The sequence below is a fragment of the Limulus polyphemus genome, unplaced genomic scaffold (assembly GCF_000517525.1).
Source record: "Limulus polyphemus unplaced genomic scaffold, Limulus_polyphemus-2.1.2 Scaffold198, whole genome shotgun sequence".
NCBI lineage: Eukaryota > Metazoa > Arthropoda > Merostomata > Xiphosura > Limulidae > Limulus > Limulus polyphemus.
The window spans coordinates 239,904-259,905 of NW_013665808.1; the positions used below are offsets into that span (position 1 = coordinate 239,904).

Sequence of the window (20,002 nt, forward strand, 5' to 3'; positions counted from 1 at the left end):
CTCTCTGACTGCAGATCAATTACTCACTGTCTACACACACATTATTCCGTCACGTTGTCACCCTCTTATACATATACCATACTACCCTATATCTAGTAATCTCCCGACAATTCACGAAGGAACAAGATAGTTCTAGAAACGTCGCGTGACCTCGCTGACGCAACAGTATTCTCAAATAAGTAATACTGCCTGCATTTTATTTATTTAAATTGAAGTCATAAAAATGGAAAATGAGATTTGGATATAAGATCTTTACCCTGATGGTGACATCACACGTCTGAAAAGGTTTGGCAGGGCTCCAACAATGAAATTTAGCACTACCCACTAGTTACAACAAAAACTGTTATTGGGTGAATGCCTTTTTTTCAAGCTCACGATGCATGATTATGGTTAACTTACGTGTCATTAGACATTTGTATTAGGCCTTTTTTTAAACGCTGTATTCTGTGTCTGGTTCTGTAGAGGTTTTCAAAAATTAGAAGATCGTATAATAATATTATGCTCACCTTGATGCCGGATTGGAAGAGCTTAAGGGTCTTTTGTCATAAATTATAGCTGCAAAGTAACTGAATTAATAAAGCAATCAAATCTTTTAAATTTTGTTGTTGTTGTTAGACATTCTTATTTCATTCTGGACTACATTTCATGAACTTGTATATATATTTTTATTTACAAAATAATTTTAATAGCTCTATTATCATCTAGTTAACTAAACTTTTAGGCGCTATAGTTTATGATCTCCCAGATAAACATATTATTAATTTTGTCATTTCATGTTCATGTAATCTGTTGAAAAGTATTCAAAAAAAACCTTTAACGTGTATATAAAAGGATAACAGTATTATTCCACAAAAACAAATGTTGCTTAATAATAGACTACGGTCATACAATTGTTGACACTTCTATACTTGCTTTAATTACCAAATACGTATAAAATAAAACTGCATAATGGTTCAAAATAGTTTCCACAAACGAAAAGACATATTTGTTACCACTTATTCATAATTCACGAATTACAAAAATATATTATGTACTTAGAGGAATGTCTAATGTCAATATATATATTGTTGCGTCAGCGAGGTCACGTGACTAGTATCACGCCACCTGTTTCTAGAAAGATCCTGTTCCTTCAAGAATGCCCTAGCATTTACTAGATATGTGTTAATCTTGTATATATAAGACGTTCACAACGTGATGGGACAACAGTGTAATGAGTAATTGAATGTATGCGGACAAAATATTGTTGGCCACGTGAGACATAGCGTTGTTATAGAGCGACTGTTGAAATTAAGTGTATCGTAAAGTTATATTCAGAAAGAATAAACCAGTTTTATTTAAGAAAGGACTTGTGTCGCTAAAGTTTCGTCGGAACGAATTTACGGAAAATTAACTAACGAACGGAGACGTAACAATATATATAAATCATTTCCAATCAATACAATGAATGACTAAAAAAAAATGTCATATGTCAAGAAAGAGGACGTAGTATTTGTCTCGCACTATCTTTGAACAAACAGTGGTGGTTTATAATGTGGTCTGTATTTTTTCTAAAGGATTCTAATATGGCCATCTTGCAACTGAACGAAAAAAAAAGAGCAGTATGTAAAAGTAGGTTAAGTTACGATTTAAAAAAACTACCTTGCTTCATGGCACATTTATTGTTGAACACTTCGTCTAAACGTGTGTAAATTTTCATTCTTGCTAAGAATCACAATAGGAGAATCATTCGTGATTGTAAATAGTGATGAAAAAGGTATAAAATACAAATACTACGACTTTTTAACGTGTGAAAATAAAGTTCACGAAAATGCAGTTTCATGTTGGTAATTCATTCTATGCTTGGTTGCCATCCAACCAATCAGAATGTGTCACACGAGTATAAAGTCTATACATGTAAAGGTAGATGAGATATTATGCTCAGAGAAACTGACTAGATGATTCTGAAACAAGACAAGGAACTACGAAGTCCTTTCGTCCAACGTTCCAATACTACGGTAGAAGCTTTCCCATGCGAGTATGTATTACCTACGCCGACTATTCCCGCAGTTTCCCCCCATCATCATAGACGGGATCTCTCAAGACTTTTACCTCAGTCAAATCAAGGCCTTCCTTTCCAAGATTAAGCCTAATACTTCAATTGATCTCACCAAACCAGACTTCTCCGCAGGGATGGAATTTTAATTCAATCCTTCACCCACGAAGACCTTGAATATCTCTTCTCCCCATGGAATTCCACCCCATTAGTTGCATGTAAACCCCCTCGTTCTAACACTAACTTTTTTTATGTTTTTCTCAGGAGCGTCGACCATTCCAACACACCCGAAGAAATCTTATTATAATGGAACTTGCGATGTATACGTCCAAAACTCGGATTTCGGAAACTACCGCACAGATCACCACCAATCATAACTGGGTAATATTTTTATAACTAGGAAGTATTTTTATAGCTGAGCAATAAATAAAACATTGAAATGTCCACAAAAATGATATGTTTGAGATTTAACCAATAAAAATTACAAACAAAACGGAGTAAGTTTCATATATAAAACAATAAAAAATAAACTTAAAAAAAATATTTGTTTTTCTTTAGTGAAAATCTCATGAATGTTGCAACAGAAAAGCAAAGCACTTTCATTTATAACTGCGTTTACAAAGAAATACTTCAATAAAATGTACTCTGTGATGTAATGCTGTAATGATAGCTCATTTTTGAACTAAAATTTCAATAAAATCCTTTTTCTCATGGATGGTGAACATTGTTGAATGTCAGGTATGAGTACATTGTTGTAGAATTGTCAGACAATTCCAGAAAAGGCCGCAGGCCAAATAGCCTTCCGCAGTTATATCTGCCCGGAGGGTGGGTATTTCTGCTAGTTTAACTAACTCTCGAGGAAGCCACCAAACCAAGATCCACGCAGTACACAGGACTCGTTCCAGAACCACAGGAGAACCTACACATTTCATAAAAGTCGTCACTACTTCCAAACTAACTGCTGATTATATCCTGTCTAACGGATGTTTTTGCAATTTTTTTCATTTCAGAGCTGAACGACAAAACCGACGCCCATCATCCACATCTGCCCGGCACATTTCACCCAAGCCAACAGAACTCCGGTCACCAACCACGAACCACCAAACTCCCAGCAAAGCGTCCACAGTCTATAAGAATCAATTCACGCAAACCACGACGACCTCTACGAAGAATACACAGAAGAAATAGACTCGGACGCAGCATGTGACAACACAAGATTCAAACTCATCGACAGGAAACCCATCGTTATCCGACCAGCAGACACAGACAAATAGTAAGAAGACAAAATAATTCAAGCTGACATCTCCATCGACTATCAGCCCGTAGAAGAGAGGCAGCCCAACATGACCCAGAAAGAAGAATTATCTGTTCGACGAGACACTTCCAGCTGCCCTCCGCCCACAGGCACGGGTCTAGGAATGAGTTCAGTTGAATATTTTCACATCAGCCATCCGTATTCTTTGTACGACCCTCAACCTACGACTCCGACACCAAATACGACAGAGCATTATCCATCTTGATCTTGCCGTTTCATCCTTCCACTGAAAATTTCAAATGATTGTTATTGTGCTACCCATATTATATCCAATAATCCTCGTTTCTCTGCATTTCAGATTTTTCGGGCAAATTCATTCGACGCCACAGCAATTTCTTTCTAGATAGTTATACATACTCATTTCTAATCATGTATAAAATACATATCTTTCAGCCTCAATTTGTTTTCAGTTGTACGCTGTTTTGGTTTTCATAATTCCACTGTCTAAATTTTAAGTATACTTTTAAAACTTTTAGGTCTACTTGGAACTGGTTCCTGACGTTACGGTCTTGGTTACTTCCCAACAAGAAGATGCACAAGCTTTCCTCACCCATCCCTTGCAACTAAAATTAATATCCCGCTCGTAAATAATGATGTGTGTGTTTTCTTACAGCAAAGCCACATAGAGCTATCTACTTGGTCCACCGAGGGGAATCGAACCCCTGATTCTAGCGTTGTAAATCCGAAGACTTACCGCTGTCCCACCGGGAGACCGTAGTAAATAATGATCTCTTCAAGATTTAACCAAGACTTGTGATATTTCACGTCTACCCTTACTCCTCTACCACGTACGGGGCGAAGAGAAATAAATATTTCTGACGGCCTCCGGTTTGTCTCCCGAAGTTTTGGTGAACTCCAGTCGAATTTATACTAAAATACCTGCTGCGATTGGATTGGATATTATGCCCAGTAGTAGTAGTGTGTCAAGCGTTGGCTCAAGAATTGAAATACCGTGTGATAAGCGTGTATAAATCCAATTTTTGGCTATTACACACAAAACACTGTGGCAAGATTTTATGTTCAAGTAGAAGCGGTATGCAGAACTCTGAAATTGGCATTGTTAATTATAGAAGTGGTGGAGATATAAAACAGAAAGTAATGTTAAGCATATCAATTAGCTAACGACAATTTCCCCACGTATACAAGTATACATATGGTGATAAAAATGAAATAATTGATAATCAATGAAAAGTGCAATTTCTTAAAGTTGTTATTCTGTATAAAAAAACTATATAATGGTTCTAAAACTTGTAACCATGGGTATACTATCCTATAGAGCTAATGTGCGTGGGAATAATGTACTACAATCTAAGATCGTACTGTGAACAATGACAGTATAATTAATCACTTTGCCACACAAAAAGCTAGAAAAGTGATTAATTTAATTTAACGCATGTGCAATTGACCTCATCTGGCCAACAGAAACGTCAAAAAAGCATACAGATTAATAACACGTTTTAAAAAAATCGTATACATGTATGTAAATCTGATGTGTTTACTTGTATGTCTTGAACCTGTAAAATAAAATTAAACATAAAGAAAAAACAACAACACCGTACTGGAAATAAGCAAAGTTTACTAAAGTTTGCTAAAAGTACTGCAGACTTCTAAATCAGATTGTCAGTATCAAATTATTGTTTGTTGAAGTTCGCGCAAAACTACATGAGGGATATCTACGCCAGCTGTCCCTAATTTTGAAGTGATAGATTAAATGGAAGAAGCCAGCTAACACCACCTTACAATGATGGGGTGCTGTTATAAGACCGAATAGATTGATTTAACCACCCACGGTCCCAAATTGCGAAACCCGATTTTTTATTTTGGCGGTAACAGAATGCGAAACACGGAACCTCAGATAAAGATCCACAGTCCGGTACGCTAACCACTAGGCTACTATTAAAAACGCTTGCTTACGCATTATTACATTCGTATTACACTTATTTCGTGTAACACACGGTACTACAGCTTACTACAATGTTGGCATGGCCAGGTGATTAGGGCGCTCGACTCGCAATCTGAGGGTCGCGGGGTCAAATTCCCGTCCCACCAAACATGCTCGCTCTTTCAGCCGTGGGGGCGTTATAATCCCACTATTCGTTGCTAAAAGAGTAGCCCAAGAGTTGGCGGTGGGTGGTGATGACTAGCTGCCTTCCCGCTAGTCTTGCATTACTAAATTAGGAACGGCTAGCGCAGATAGCCCTCGTGTAGCTTTGCGCGAAATTCAAAACAAACAAACAAACAAACCACATACTCAACGCATTCCTGCAATGTGAAGGCTCTTAATACTTATGTTTTGTTTATCATCCCGAGTACTCAATATAGTAACCTTTTTGTCACTACGCTAATAACTTGTCCTATTTTTTTCTTCCGATGTGTTTATCTTGTAGTTTTGCTTCCAACTAAAACAAAACAAAAGCTTCCGTTTTAATAATTTGAACTCTAATAGCAACTGCAAGCATAATACTAGATAGACTCTGTTCTTTTCTTGTTACTGTTCGGAAATAAATGGGATCTTCAAACGTTTTCGTCCACAGACCACTTCGGTGGGGCAAAAGACCCTACGGACTACCTATCGGTCCTACAACACCCACTTTTGCTTGCCACCGTAATAAAAAACTCACCAGAATTAATGGGAAGAATGGCCTCGACGTTGCGAACCACCCGGTGGACCCTCTCGGAACACCACTAGTTCCGATCCACACTTTGAGAATCACTGACAAAAAGGAAACACTATGAATCAGTCTCTTTATTCGATGGGCAAAAGGGGCAGTTGCCCAGGTCCTAAAGGCCGTCAGGGGCCCTCCGCGCACTGTGAGTGTAATAATAAAAAATGTTTATAATAAACTAATAATAATAATATACCAGTTTAAAAAAAAGGAATATATATATATTTCTCATTTCCTTCGTTTTTGTTATCACTAATAAATTGAGTTCATCAAATTTTATGGTATTTTCTTAAAAGCAAGGGTAGGGAGGGCACTAGTTTATACTCCGCCCACGGCCCAGCAGTGCCTTAAGGCGGCATTGGTATGAACACTTGAAGGTCACGGCATTTTGATCTTAAGTTCTGGTGACCCCAATTATCAATAAAATTAAAGTCACTTTCGATTATAATAACTGCTACAGATCGTTAAAATATGAACACATATCCAATCGCAATTTAGTTTCAAAACAACGGGCTACAACAAAACTCTTCGTAATTGTACACACACACATACATATATATTTATCTGTCGTGCTTTAACTGTATGATTCCATTTGTTATTCTTATCAATGAAGCTAGACAGCAGTTACTTTACTTCAAAGTAAAATTTAAATGTTATTTTATGCTTTTGTGTATTGGTGAACTTTCCGATATAACATAAATTTTGAAAATTGCACTTTTGTAAAAGTACATCATGAGAAATGGTGAGATTTATTTTTAGAACATCAAAAGAAAATTGTTCTTAAAGTGTATACCTTTCTATATGAACGTTGTGTATTTATGAATTTTTTTTTCCTATCCAGTGAGTACAAGTTCTTCAACCAAACAAACCCAAAATTTTGATCTTCTCGTGATATTTTACTGAAATATTTATAACATGCATGGTGTGATAAAAAAACAACAATAAAATCAAATACGTCTAGCCAGGAAAAACCAGGTTCTTGAGGGCCGTTTCTTAGATTGACAGGGAATTCGTTCTCTGTGACATTACTTTTAAACATTTTGGTATATATTTAAAGATCAAATTCATTGGGTAAAGGTAAATATCGTTTAAAAACTGAAGATATCCATGGTTTTTATTTCTGAATAGAATTCATCCAATATTACATAGCACATTTTCCTTGGACGTATTATTCTTATCTATCTATTATAAAAATAAAGTGTAAAAAAGAGCCAAAATCAGATATTTACGAAAGATACTTGCGTCAATGCCCAAACATGTTTTAAAGTTCCTTAGTTGGTATCTCAGCCCCATTTGTTTTAAGATATAGTTGGAATATTAATGCATATATAGATTTGTGTTTTGCTATCCGTTAGCAAATTGTAGCTACCACTTATAGGTATATAAATTACAATTGAGTATGCCTTCAAATTTTCTTGTTACGATAAGAAAAAGTAAACAAATTACCAAAAAAAATAATAATACTTTGCAACGACGCAAAAGCTAAGATTCACTGTGGTGGTTTTTCATAAATTTTACAAAAATTACAAGTTAGTTAATAGCAGAACAATGCAGAAAAAATGACCATCTAAGACTGTTGTTGTTTGTTATTAAACACAAAGGGCTATCTGTGCTCTGCCCACAACGGGTATCAAAACCAGGTTTCTAGCGTTGTAAGTCCGCAGACATAGCGCTGTGCCACGGGGGGGGGGGCAACATCTCATAATAAACTGCAAAAAATAGGAAAATTTTCTCATTTGAGATACAATTACATTTTATTAAATCAATATTAAGCAAGCAAACACATATATTTGAAATATACAAGTTCAGGACAAAGTAACTCGACACATGATTAACTTGTACTTCATCCCAACTTTAAATACCTAAAAAACTACTGACTACACATACCTATGTAAAATATTCTACTTCGCTCATGAACAGATAAAGCTTCAGGGTTAGTCTGAAAGCCCTGCATGTACTGTACATAACCCAAAGCACATATTACAATAATGGTTAAGCATACATCCAAGCCATTTCCAAACAGACTTACTGAGATTGTTAACACTATTCGTCAATAATGCAGCAGAAAATAAACTTAATAGGCTGGCTACATAAATAACTACCATCAGAAAAATTATTATGAAATACCTATTTTAACTTTCAGAAAGCAGTTCTTTAACAAAGAGATGTACAAACTATTTCAGAGCTTTAAACTTGGAGTAGTGAGTAAAGAATAAACTGTATACAACCCCATATTTCATTTTAACTCTTTTTATTAAGGCCAATGTTTGATGAGCCTACAAGTAATTCAATGGTTTTCTTTGTTTACGTCCAGGTCAAATTTAAATTTACCTAGGAAAACTGTAACATTTCAAAAGAGTGAATGAGTGTCAATGAAGCTCAAATAACTTATGCATATTTTCCTGAGAGTTAAAATAAACCTTAAACATAAAGTATAGAATACATTTCATGAGATTTAACCCAACTCTTATATATTAATTTAAAACACAAAATCAACTTGATTCATCACATATACTAATTCTTATTATGTGTAAAAACAAGAATATACAAATAATAGTTATAAAGAACTAAATCACACACTCACTGTCCTTTAGGAGAAAGATTCTATTAAATTTGGTTAATTACTGACTAGAACACTTTTGAAAAACAGTTATAGTACTGCTCATTACTTCAAATCATATTTTAATAATACATTATCAGCACACTAATCTACAAAAAACAAACACACACACGTAGAAGAAGGCATTAGAAATAAGCATAACACATTTAATAATACTTAGAGAAATTTTGAGTATCTAATATTCCTATCATGACATCCATAGCCCTAATCACGAGGCTATGCCAGACTTCACCTGTGATCAGACACAAATTTTTGTTCCTGCGTAATATAATGACCTAACTGGTTACAAAATGTTGACATCAAATAAAATCTACCAATTATCTAGTCTTGTACAAGGCTGAAAATACACACACACGAAGGTCATTAAAACATAAATTCTGCTGTTATCACAAAATGTTTATGAGTTTTAATTGCATATTACAAAATACATTATGTAAACTTACAAAGTGAGAGCTTCTAATGAAAAATATCACTTTGTAATTGTACACTTAAAATGTGTGTTGTTGCAGTCATAAATATCCAGTTTATAGAGTTCTTTTTGTTAAACCTGCAATATGGTATTATAAGCTGTAAATGATAAAGTGAAAGCTTATTGGCTGACATCTGGTTATCAAGATTATTTAGCTAAATCATTAATGTTTATGACAGTGAACTGTAACATTTATGAAAAACTCAAACAATAGTAATCTACACAGCTGATGTCAAAAACAGTAAGTCAGACATTAACTTATTACAAAGGAATCACAAAACTCTTGCACAGAAGTGTAATAGTTAATTTTTAGTGAGAGACATTAATGGAAATTTTTTTTAGTTTTTACAGAACATTGTTTTTTTATTTTAACGGGTATGTAAATGTAAAATATCTCCAAATAATTTTTTAAGACATGGTAATGATAACACTTATTCACATATCTGATAAGAAAAAAATTTAAATATAACCAAAATGTACAAAAACGTGTCATTTAATAAAAGGGAGTTAAACATTTAACTGGAATTAAATTTGATGATGAGGAACCCACTTTTTAGAAAATAAAAGTTTGGAAACAGCTTGACTGGGTAATGAAGAAAACTTTATTACAATTGTATGAAGTTTTGACATGATTATGTCATCCTCAGGTACAAGTAGTTTACAGACACACATGACTATATATACAATATGGAATAAAGAGGTCATATGACCAGACACTGCTTCACAGCTTATTATAGGTATCTTGGTATCATGGGGTATAGGTTTAGGGTGGGGCTGTTTTGTTCAATTAAGATAGCTTCTTTGATTCTGTGTTTATTCATGTTTGGTTCTTTCTTTAAAATTACAGTATTTTGTATGGACATACTGTGGTTTTTTTGAGTTGCAATGGTGGTAAACATGAGAGGGTTTTTTATTATGTTCGGTGAATTGCAACTAAAAAACCACAGTATGTCTATACAAAATACTTTAATTTAAAAAAAAGAACCAAACATCAATAAATGCAGAATAAAGGAAGCTAGCTTAATCGAACAAAACAGCTCCACCCTAAACCACTACCCCGGCATACCATGATACCTATACTAGGCTGTGAAGCAATCTCCAGTCATGTGACTTCTTTGTTCCATACTGTATATATATATTCATGTGTGTCTTTTAAACTACTTGTACCTAAGGATGACATAATCTTGTCAAAACATCATACATTTATAATAAAGTTTTCTTCATTACCTGGTCAAGCCGTCTCTAAAGTTTTATTTAACTGAAATACATTTCATATGGCAGTGTTGGCAAAAATATTGTTTAAAAGAAATTTTAACTTCATGGCAGAATTCTTAAATTATAATTTTGATAAATTCCAGGATGCCTTAACAATGTTTTCATTACAAAAGCACATAAAAGCTACTTTTCAAGCTTTTCTAAGAAAGATATAGTTACAAAACAATTCTACAACAAATATTAAAATAAAAAGATACCTGAGCACTAACAGTTGAATTTAGTTTAAAAAAAAAATGGGCTAAAGAAGACAAAAATGAATTTATCTCATATTGTACAAATAGAAACAAAAAATAAAAATACTACAATACAAGCAAATGTCATGATATCAATCATATTCATGACTATCTTCTTGCTGAGTTACTTTAGAATCCCTTGTAGGATCTCTTGATCTGACATTTTTGAATATACCTTCAGTCAGTCCTGTTTGGGTTATCCTGAAATTATGACAATATATCCTGATTATATTTCAGGTTGTTTTTGAAATGTTTTTCTTTTCCTCTAAAACCATTATTATTATTCTTTTCAATATTAATATTATTATTGTTCTAATTAAAACCTACCCTCAGTTTTAGTTAGGTATGTTGTTTAAATGTCAATTAATTATGATCAATAACAAAACCCACACTAAGTAGCTGAAATATGCTATAAACTCCGAACATAGTCCAGAATATATAGGAGTATAAAAGTAAATTGTAACTCCATTAGTATCAAATTGAATGTGCAAAATAACTTCAGCATTTTTTTCAATGTTACAGGTTTTAAAATATATTAGTTTTTACATTGCCAAAACTAACCAAATATACTTATTATTAACAAGGAAATGAAATACATATTAGTGGTATGGCATTAGTAACTGAAACTTGGATATTGGGTATAGGAAGGGGAGGTATGGATGCCAAGTGAAGAAGCAGAGGAAACCTAGGCTGAGTTTGCCAAAGGGGTTCCACAGCAGGACTAAAGAAAGAGTGTTGTGTATCAATATGAGGACCTAAAGGAGGAGTCGAAAAGGGACAAATGGGGGGCATGCTGAGCCAAGAGCAAACCCAACAAAAGAGCTGGGAGTGAAGAAATAGGAAACACATGGTACAGTTGAGAGAGGCAGTCTGCCAAAAGGGTCATAGCTCCTGGCACATGACAGGGAACAAGAGGAGTTGAATGTTAATGAATTAGGAAGAGTAGGTCTAACATCCAAAACCAAAGGGTCCTGGAACAGGTGCCCCCTTGATGGTTGGTATAAGAAATGACAATGAAAATGTTGGAGTGTATAATGACCAATTGATCCACCAGAAGGAGCAGGAAATGGAAACATGCCTAACAAACATGGAGAATTTCAACATGCTTGTTGATGTGGAGTGAATGTTAGAATTATGTCCAAATGCCAGAAGTCATGTCATCATCCAGAGATGCACCTCAACCCAAGAGGAAAGCATTAGTGAAGAGATGGAGATCCATTCTGAGGGTTGGTAATGGAATGCCAGAAATAGTATCGGTGCAGACCATCCACCATGACAAATCCTAGAGTAGAGGAGAGGTTCATAATCAAGGACAACAGAATCTGAGAAAGAATCCATTGCATCTGCAAGGTCCATTGGAGGAGGTGCATGTATATACACCAAAAAAAATGAGGGGTTCCATGGAAGTCAGAATCCCCAAAAGCAAAAGAACTGCTCATGCATGATGAAAATGATAAGTACAAATTCTGGTGACTAAATAATCCATAGCTCACAGGCAAAAAGGAGAAAGCTGAGTTGGCTGAGACAAGATATGAAGAAAACATCCAAATGTATTAAATATTGAGTGGGCATGAGAAAGAACTTGGATATCTTGACAAGCCACTCCAACTGAGTAGCCTTCTGCAAAAGGGGATACCTCCTGAGAATGAGCCAACAGAATATCAATTGCCCAAGAAAAGGAAAGATGGCCCAAGGCCACAAAGATGGTGAGGGAAGTCCCTCTCAACACAAAATAATACAAAAGGGGCCAATTGCTATGTGGAAGGGAAGAGCAAGGAATTGCAAAACACAAATATGATGGAAGGAACATAGAAACCATCTGGAGGCCAGGGCAATGGGGGCGTGTAGGAATGTGTCTGACACACTTACCATGGCCAACTGCAGACTGCATGAAAAAGACCACAGAAGGGGTTGGAGGGAAGAGAAAAGGAAATGGAAAGAGGACCAAAGAGAAGTGGGGAGAAAGACCATGGGATGGGAGAGAACATGAAAAATGTCTCCCGGCAGAAACTGAAACAAATGGAGAAGAGGAAAAGATGGGTACCCACAGGGTCTGATGTGACAAGATAGCCACAGATAAGAAAAGTGATGAACTAAATGTTGAGTAGTAGGAGAAGAGCAAATAAGGAAGGCCTGCAACCTGGAATGGGAAGGGTAGACTGATTCAGATGAGGAATAGATGCCAAAGAGCAAGGTCAGGAAAGAAGAAAAACCTAGGAAGATAAAGAGGACCAAAATTGTGGAACTGCAGTCCAAGTCTCCAGTGAGAACTGAACACCATCACAGACTTCCAAGAGAAGAAAGAGAGCCTGACAAAGACCATGTATACAAGAAGGAAGAAGGTGTACAGTAAAATGGAATGCAATGTGACCCAACAATAGAGAAACTAAGGAAGGAGGGATAGAGCAGAAGAAGTGCAACAGGCTAAGCTGGCAAAGAGAGGGAAATGAATATCTTCAGAAAACTCCTCTGGTGCATGATAAAGTGCCTCAGACAAAAAATGGAGGGAGGAGAGGAACATAGGAAGTTGGGGAACCAGAGAGTGAAATAGAAAGCAAGGGGCCCATTCCTCAAGCAAGCCAAATAGATGCCAAAGATAGGGAATATAGAAAGGAAGAATGTCTGCAAGTCAGGACAAAAGAGTTACATACATGAGGAGGACAAGGCATGTGGGAGCTGTTAAAGATAGGAAACAACATAACCTTAATAACAAACAAGGAGAAAAAACAAAGCAATCCCAAGAATTGGGTTCATGGAGTAAAGAACAGGCAATGTGAAGGGACACAGGGGAAAGATAAGGAAAGGAACATACCTGAGCATGTTATCCATAGTAAGGCACTACCCAAAGCAAATCAAGTTAAATTCATAGTCCAATAGGCCATTTATGACTTAGGAGAAAGAACACTGGCTAAAGGGACAGAAGTAGGAGGCCTATTAAACATGTGGTAATAAGCAACACATTAAATAAAGGTTGCAATGTTCACAACAGTTAATGAGCTTCTAAAAGCCATTGTATAAACATTGTCACTCATGCAGAACTAAACAGAAATCACTGCCACTTGAGGATTCAAGATAATACTCAACACTTTTGAAACAAAAGTCAATGTAAAATAAATACCAAAGTTTCATTAATGCACACAAATCTCATCACATTGAACTTAAATAATAAATTTGGACACATCTGTTCAATGTAATGCAGAGGAGAAGAATGAAGATATCATGAGTACAAGTGCATAGGGGGAGTTATTGCATATGGAGGTTGTGTCACCCTCCTCTTGGTGGATGGTCATCATTGCATAATGATGTCTTCTTGCACCAGCGCAGTTCACATTGAACACGTGAATTTAGGTGAGAGAGTTAGCTCAAGGCTAGTGGCATGCACATCTGAAAGGCAGACAAGTAAGAAAATAGCATTTCTTTGTGTGGAAATGAGTTATTGTCTTGTAAAAAAAATTCAATTAACACATCATAAATCTATGTGCATCTTATGAATTCATTAATATTTGTTCAATTTGACTATAGATTTTATAGCATTTGAAACAATCTAGAATGACCTGATCCATTTATTCCAGAAATTCACTATGTTCTACAAATTATGTAAGAATGATTATTATGATTACTGGTTCTATCACACTAATATGATGAGTGATAAGTAAGAACTTACACTTCTTCCATCTGTAGCTCAGGATCATCTTGAGACAACCTGATGTAAGGGTTGTTCGATGTTGGGCGGAAATTGTAACCAGTCAAAATAAAGAATCCCAGTGTGATTGTTTCTCGGAAAAACTCATTGAGCCACTCATATTGGAAAGGCACAGTAATCTAAAAAAATAAACCACACTCTGTTAGTTATTTTTAATGATGGTGAGGTAGGTTCTAACATCATAATTTGCAGCAAATGAAACAGTTAAATTTGATTATGAGGAACCCATAATGAAGGCAATGAAGTTTGAAAATAGCTTGAATGAGCAAGGAATACAACTTTACTATAAGTTTAACATAGTAACAAATGTACAATGTTTAGACAAGAACTTGATGATGAAACCTTGTACAGTTGTTGCAATATTAAACTTACAATAAAGTTTTCCTCCTCACCCATTCAAGCCATCTTCAAACTTTACATGGAACAGTTACTTCTTTGATTTCAAGTTAGACATAAAGTACAATACACTGAATATGTGAAAAACAGTGATCCCCATCAGCCTTTACCAAAGAACTACTGTGAAGAAAGTGAAGTTTTATGACTACAGTATATTAAAAATAATGCATCCATACATGTACATGCAACTAACAAGTTTATCTAAACCATATTCAAAGATGTGGTATGAGACACTGTTGTTCACAGGTTAATAACTATAAGGGCCACTTACTTTGTTCTCATATATATAGTACATTTACTAAAGACATAATATATATCTCAGAAGCATTTCAAGAAAAGATTAAAAGCTTTCATTATTCAGTTTTGTTTCACATAACATTTCTGGTAGAAAAAAATAAGTAAAATTGCTCTTCTTTTTTCAGTTTTCAACTGTATATTCTGCTAAATTAATATGAAGACTCTTGTAATAATTCTTTTACTTTTTTTTTAAATATTTCAAAATATTTTCTCTTTGATATGTACTTTCTCAATATTAGAGTGCAAGAGAAAAACTTTCGACATAAATATTAGTCAGGGCATTTCCTACCACAGTATCAATCTGACAAATAAGTTAAACATGTTTTTTTCTGTTTGCATTTAATTAAGTGGTAAAAACTTGACAAACATTTTATGCTATTTTTGTAACAGTTAAAATTTCCCTCAAAATATTTCACAGTTCTTCTGCACATCACTATATATATAAAAGTACTGGATGTAAAGCTAGTGATGATATAAATCTAATGAATGCAAATAAAAATTTAAGGTTTGACAATACATAATCAGATGAGTACTATGTCCATTTTATCTGGTGGTTAGTTTAACTCACTGACTGCTGATTTGCCATATAGGGTCTGGTCCACCTCTGGCAGTTGAATGAGAGTGTATTGTATACAGTGTATGGCTGGTACATTTAATATTTAGAGCAGCCACAGTCAATGGATTAATACCACAGTTACTTAAAATAGTAATTACATGAATATTTCACAGTTATATACTCAAGCAAAATATAGTAATAATACCTTGAGAAGGTACACAACGATCCTGGTGAAGTAGATGTAGCAGACAATCTTAAGTAAAGAAAATACTATGATTAAATACTTGAAAACCAAAGCTAACTATTAATTATATTGTTTCCACTGAACAGACTGTTATGTTTCAAAACTTGTCAAATCACATGCCCTAAACTGACATACTTTTTACAAGAAGTACATCTGTTTGTGTATTCAGTTTGTGACATACAATCTTAAAAAAAGAAAATACTGTGATTAAATACTGGAAAACCAAAGCTAAATATTAATTATAATGTTTCAAATGATTCAAGTGTTATGCTGCACAACTTATCTAATCATATGGCCTGAACTGACATACTTTTTACAAGAAGTACATTTATTTATGTATTCAGTTTGTTTGTTGGATTTTGTACAAAGGTAAACATCAACTATTTGTGAAAATCATCTCTACTATTGAAGTGATAGTCTAGAAGGAAGTTGGCTGGTGAACAACACCCACAGCAAACTCTCGGGTTACTCTTGTATGAGTAAATAGTGGGATTTGAACATGTATATTTAGTCCTCCAATAAGAGATCAGCTGTTTCCTAAGTCTGATTCTGATTGTGTTGAGTAATTTGTTTTCAAGACAGGTTTCAATGCATCATATATTTACACTTATAAATGTATATACATTAAGAATACAGAATTAATGTGAGTTTAAAGTTTTATAATTTGTAATTTGGACCTGATGAGAAAGAGGTTCTTCTTTTAATTAATAAAACTTTTTGAACAGTTAAACTTGATTTTGAGAACAAAATGTCTTCTTTTTAATTAATTTTTTCCAGATATTGTAGGACTACTCAATATAGTTTTATAACATTCTGTAATGTTCCTTAAACATTTTGCAGCACTAAATAGGCACTATAATAGAACTATCCGACACCTGCTAATCACAGAAGATTAATAATAATAATAATAATGAAAATCCAACATAGAACATAGAATCCATGTAAGATATGCAGTCAATGTGTCATTCAAACTATAAGGCCTTTCTGTTCTCAAGTTATAAAAGTCAGTTTGATTTTTTATTTAAGATTATTGATAAATTGTGTCCCATTAATAGCTTCTTAAAGATGTATAAGAACAGCATATTTTGTACAGGTATAATTAACTAGTATAACCTTTTGTAATTGCATGGTTGTCTATTTCAGTGGCTCTAAATTTAGCATCATTAAAACAGTGCTCAGAAAACAAAGTCTGAATGTAAAATTTATAAATCAAATATATTTTAGTCCACAATAATAATTATTATAAAAATAATTTAAATAAGCTAAAATTCCTACAATTTGGAAATATTTTAACATATTTCAGTTAGTAAGAAATAAAAATGATAAAACTGTGACATGAAAATGATTACTTGTTTAAAAAAAAGATTTGATAACACTGAAACTCTCCTAACTGGGTAATTCCAGTATAATGCAGCCTAAAACAAAGAAATGCACAATTAAATAGCTTAAATCATCTAACCATGACATAAAAGTGTCTGAAAAGTCTGAGTTTCTCTAAGTTCACAGCTGCTTTTCCATCAGTTTGAGAAGCTTGTTGAAGATGCTTGATAGACCTAAAAATACAATGTATACATACTTATACACACACACATATATATATATATGTACATGAAATATTACAGTTTGTGTTCAATGACTAATTTCTAGCTCAAGTACCATGAATTATTATATCAAAGTCTAACAAATAATTTCAAAAGTAAAGAAATACAAAGTAAAAATTTAGTTATAAAACCATTTTAAAGCTACTAATTTCCTGATTATCTTTAAAATATACTAGTTCTTAATGTGTTTTAATGCTATTGTTTTATTCCATCCCTTACAGTAATAAAGAATATTTCTAAAAAATGTTTTGGTTATCAGCTTTGATTATCAATTGTTGAGAAAACAATTAATTCTTTGTTTGAAGCTAGTTACTCGAAGTATAATTACTATTGTATGTGATCTGTGATTTTCCAATTAAGAGACAAAAACCTTTGCAAGTAAAGCCTTTACTGCTGCACATCCTGACAAGAAATTTAATGTCAGGAGCTTTGAATGACATGAAACTCCTCTCCAGAGTGTATGTGTTTATAAAAACTATAATTACAGGACATATGGCATTTACGTCTCTTCATAGTCACTATCACAATGGATAATGTGTTTTCTACTTTAATCACCAACTAACTCTGATTGACAAGATACATTTACAATGCTTATTCAACACATTTGATCCAATTTTATCAAACAACAAGTCTGTGAAAGACTACTAACAAACATGCTTTAAAATATAGTTGCTTCCCAACTATTGGAAAACAACAACAACAGCTGCATATAAACAAGTAATGTAACTTTGACATGAAACAGTTGTCAAGTATTACCTCAGTACTATCACTCAAATTACACTAGATTCTTACATGTCTTAAGGTATTCTGTAAAAAGCAATTTGTTTGAGACGAAACAGTTAACTAGTATTAACTCACTATTATCAACCAAATTGCACTAGAGTTTTACAAGTCTTAAGATAACCCCCAAAAATAAATTGTTTAAAATGAAACAGTTAACATGTATTACCCAAATACTATAAATCACGTTAAACTAGATTTTTAACAGTCCTAAGATTTTCTGTAAAAAACATGTTTGAAATAAAACAACTAACAAGTATTACCTCAGTACTGGCAAACAAATTACAAAACTTATCAGACTTATGATATTTGATAAAATGCAAGTTGTTTGAAATGAAATCGACAAGTGAATATTAGCTCAGCAGAGTCAAGAAAATTACACCAGAATTTTATCAGTTTGAATTTTTTTTTATAATCAACAACTTCTTATAGATCACTTTAATCCATCAATATTATATAATTAATTAATTATTCGAACAGTGCATACTTCAAGTATCAATCCTACTTTTTGCTCTTTATGACACTCTAAGTTTAACTTGATCTTTAGTTAAGACAAAATATCTCTCTACTAAGTTATCTAATTTAGAAATCAAACAAAATCATAAAAAATAAGTTACTTTTACAGAGTAAAACACAACTGATGAGCACTGCAAATTGAAATAAATATTTGTATTTCAGATGTTTTTATAATAGTAATGTAATAACAATGGCAATTAAGAATTTTAAGGGGGTTACAGCCGTGTGAAAGTTAAGTAAAATTATACATAATTTCCTGTAACACATTTATCATTTTGTAATTTCCCCATTTGTATACATGCATGACACACACACACTGTTGGGATGTATCAACTTTTAAAATTACGATAGGAAACTACTAATGATTATTCAAAATTCAGTTTAACAATCAGGGTTCAACTAGGAGGAAAAAAACTACTAATATAAACTTCAAACTTTTTTTTAAATAAAATTTACAGCCTTAAAAAGAACAACTACAAATTGAAAATGAAATGTAAAATGTCTCAATCGTACGTTAGGCCACTGGAGATCCTACCCATTACATGAAACAGTTCTAGTCATGACACTATATTTATGGTTAGAAAGATGGAATAATTAACCATTCTGTGCTTACCACACAATTGGAAATAGAATAGCTCCACAACACAAGAGATCAACCAAGATAAACACTTCTCTCCAAGTAGTATGTTTCACTTCCCCCTCCTCACTCTCTTCCATGATGATTTCTGCTATATTGGCTAGAACCTGAATACAGATAGATGTTTGTCCTTAGTCTATTTCATTAAAATAATGTGTTCACCATAACACTGCAACATTTTCCTAATTAATATGATTTATAATACTGACTCATCATATAAAGTAGAATAATTTTTGTTAGTGATAATTTAATAAATGTTTTCAATTAAACCTGAAATCTAAAACAAACAAGTAACCACTTCAGTTTTACTGTTTATATAGTTTTTATTAATGTTTCAGCTTTCACATTCTTTGCAGTACAGATTTATATTTGCTAAGAGAGTATAATTAGCCATGTCTTGTTCCCCTGGTGATTTACTTTAGCTATCTGAAGTTTTATTATTACATCCCTTTGTTCCTACTTAAAATGAATCTGCTTTGTCTGCCATAAAACAATACACAGAACATTACTGCACTGTACATACACATTTATATCTGGCGTTAGAGAGCCAAAATTTCAAAATTCTTTGAAAAATGGACTCAGTTAACCAGTGTCCAAGGTTGAGGTTTAAGAGATACTGCACTAGTATTAGTTTACATAACATTTTTCATTCCAGATGGTAC

At 33.7% G+C, this 20,002-nt stretch overlaps 1 protein-coding gene across 1 annotated transcript in view; it reads right to left on the reverse strand.

The window, feature by feature from the left end:
- Nucleotides 1–9,225: 9,225 nt before the first annotated feature.
- LOC106478306 (protein GPR107-like) overlaps nt 9,226–20,002 on the reverse strand; it is a 51,958-nt gene continuing 41,181 nt past the window's right edge. Inside the window, exons 12-16 of the mRNA XM_013938835.2 lie at nt 19,317–19,447; nt 17,266–17,359; nt 15,768–15,815; nt 14,275–14,432; nt 9,226–10,811 (exon numbers count right to left, since the gene is read on the reverse strand). Of these exons, the coding sequence (XP_013794289.1) occupies nt 10,703–10,811; nt 14,275–14,432; nt 15,768–15,815; nt 17,266–17,359; nt 19,317–19,447 (540 nt within the window). The 3' untranslated portion in view covers nt 9,226–10,702. The remainder of the gene's footprint in view (nt 10,812–14,274; nt 14,433–15,767; nt 15,816–17,265; nt 17,360–19,316; nt 19,448–20,002) is intronic.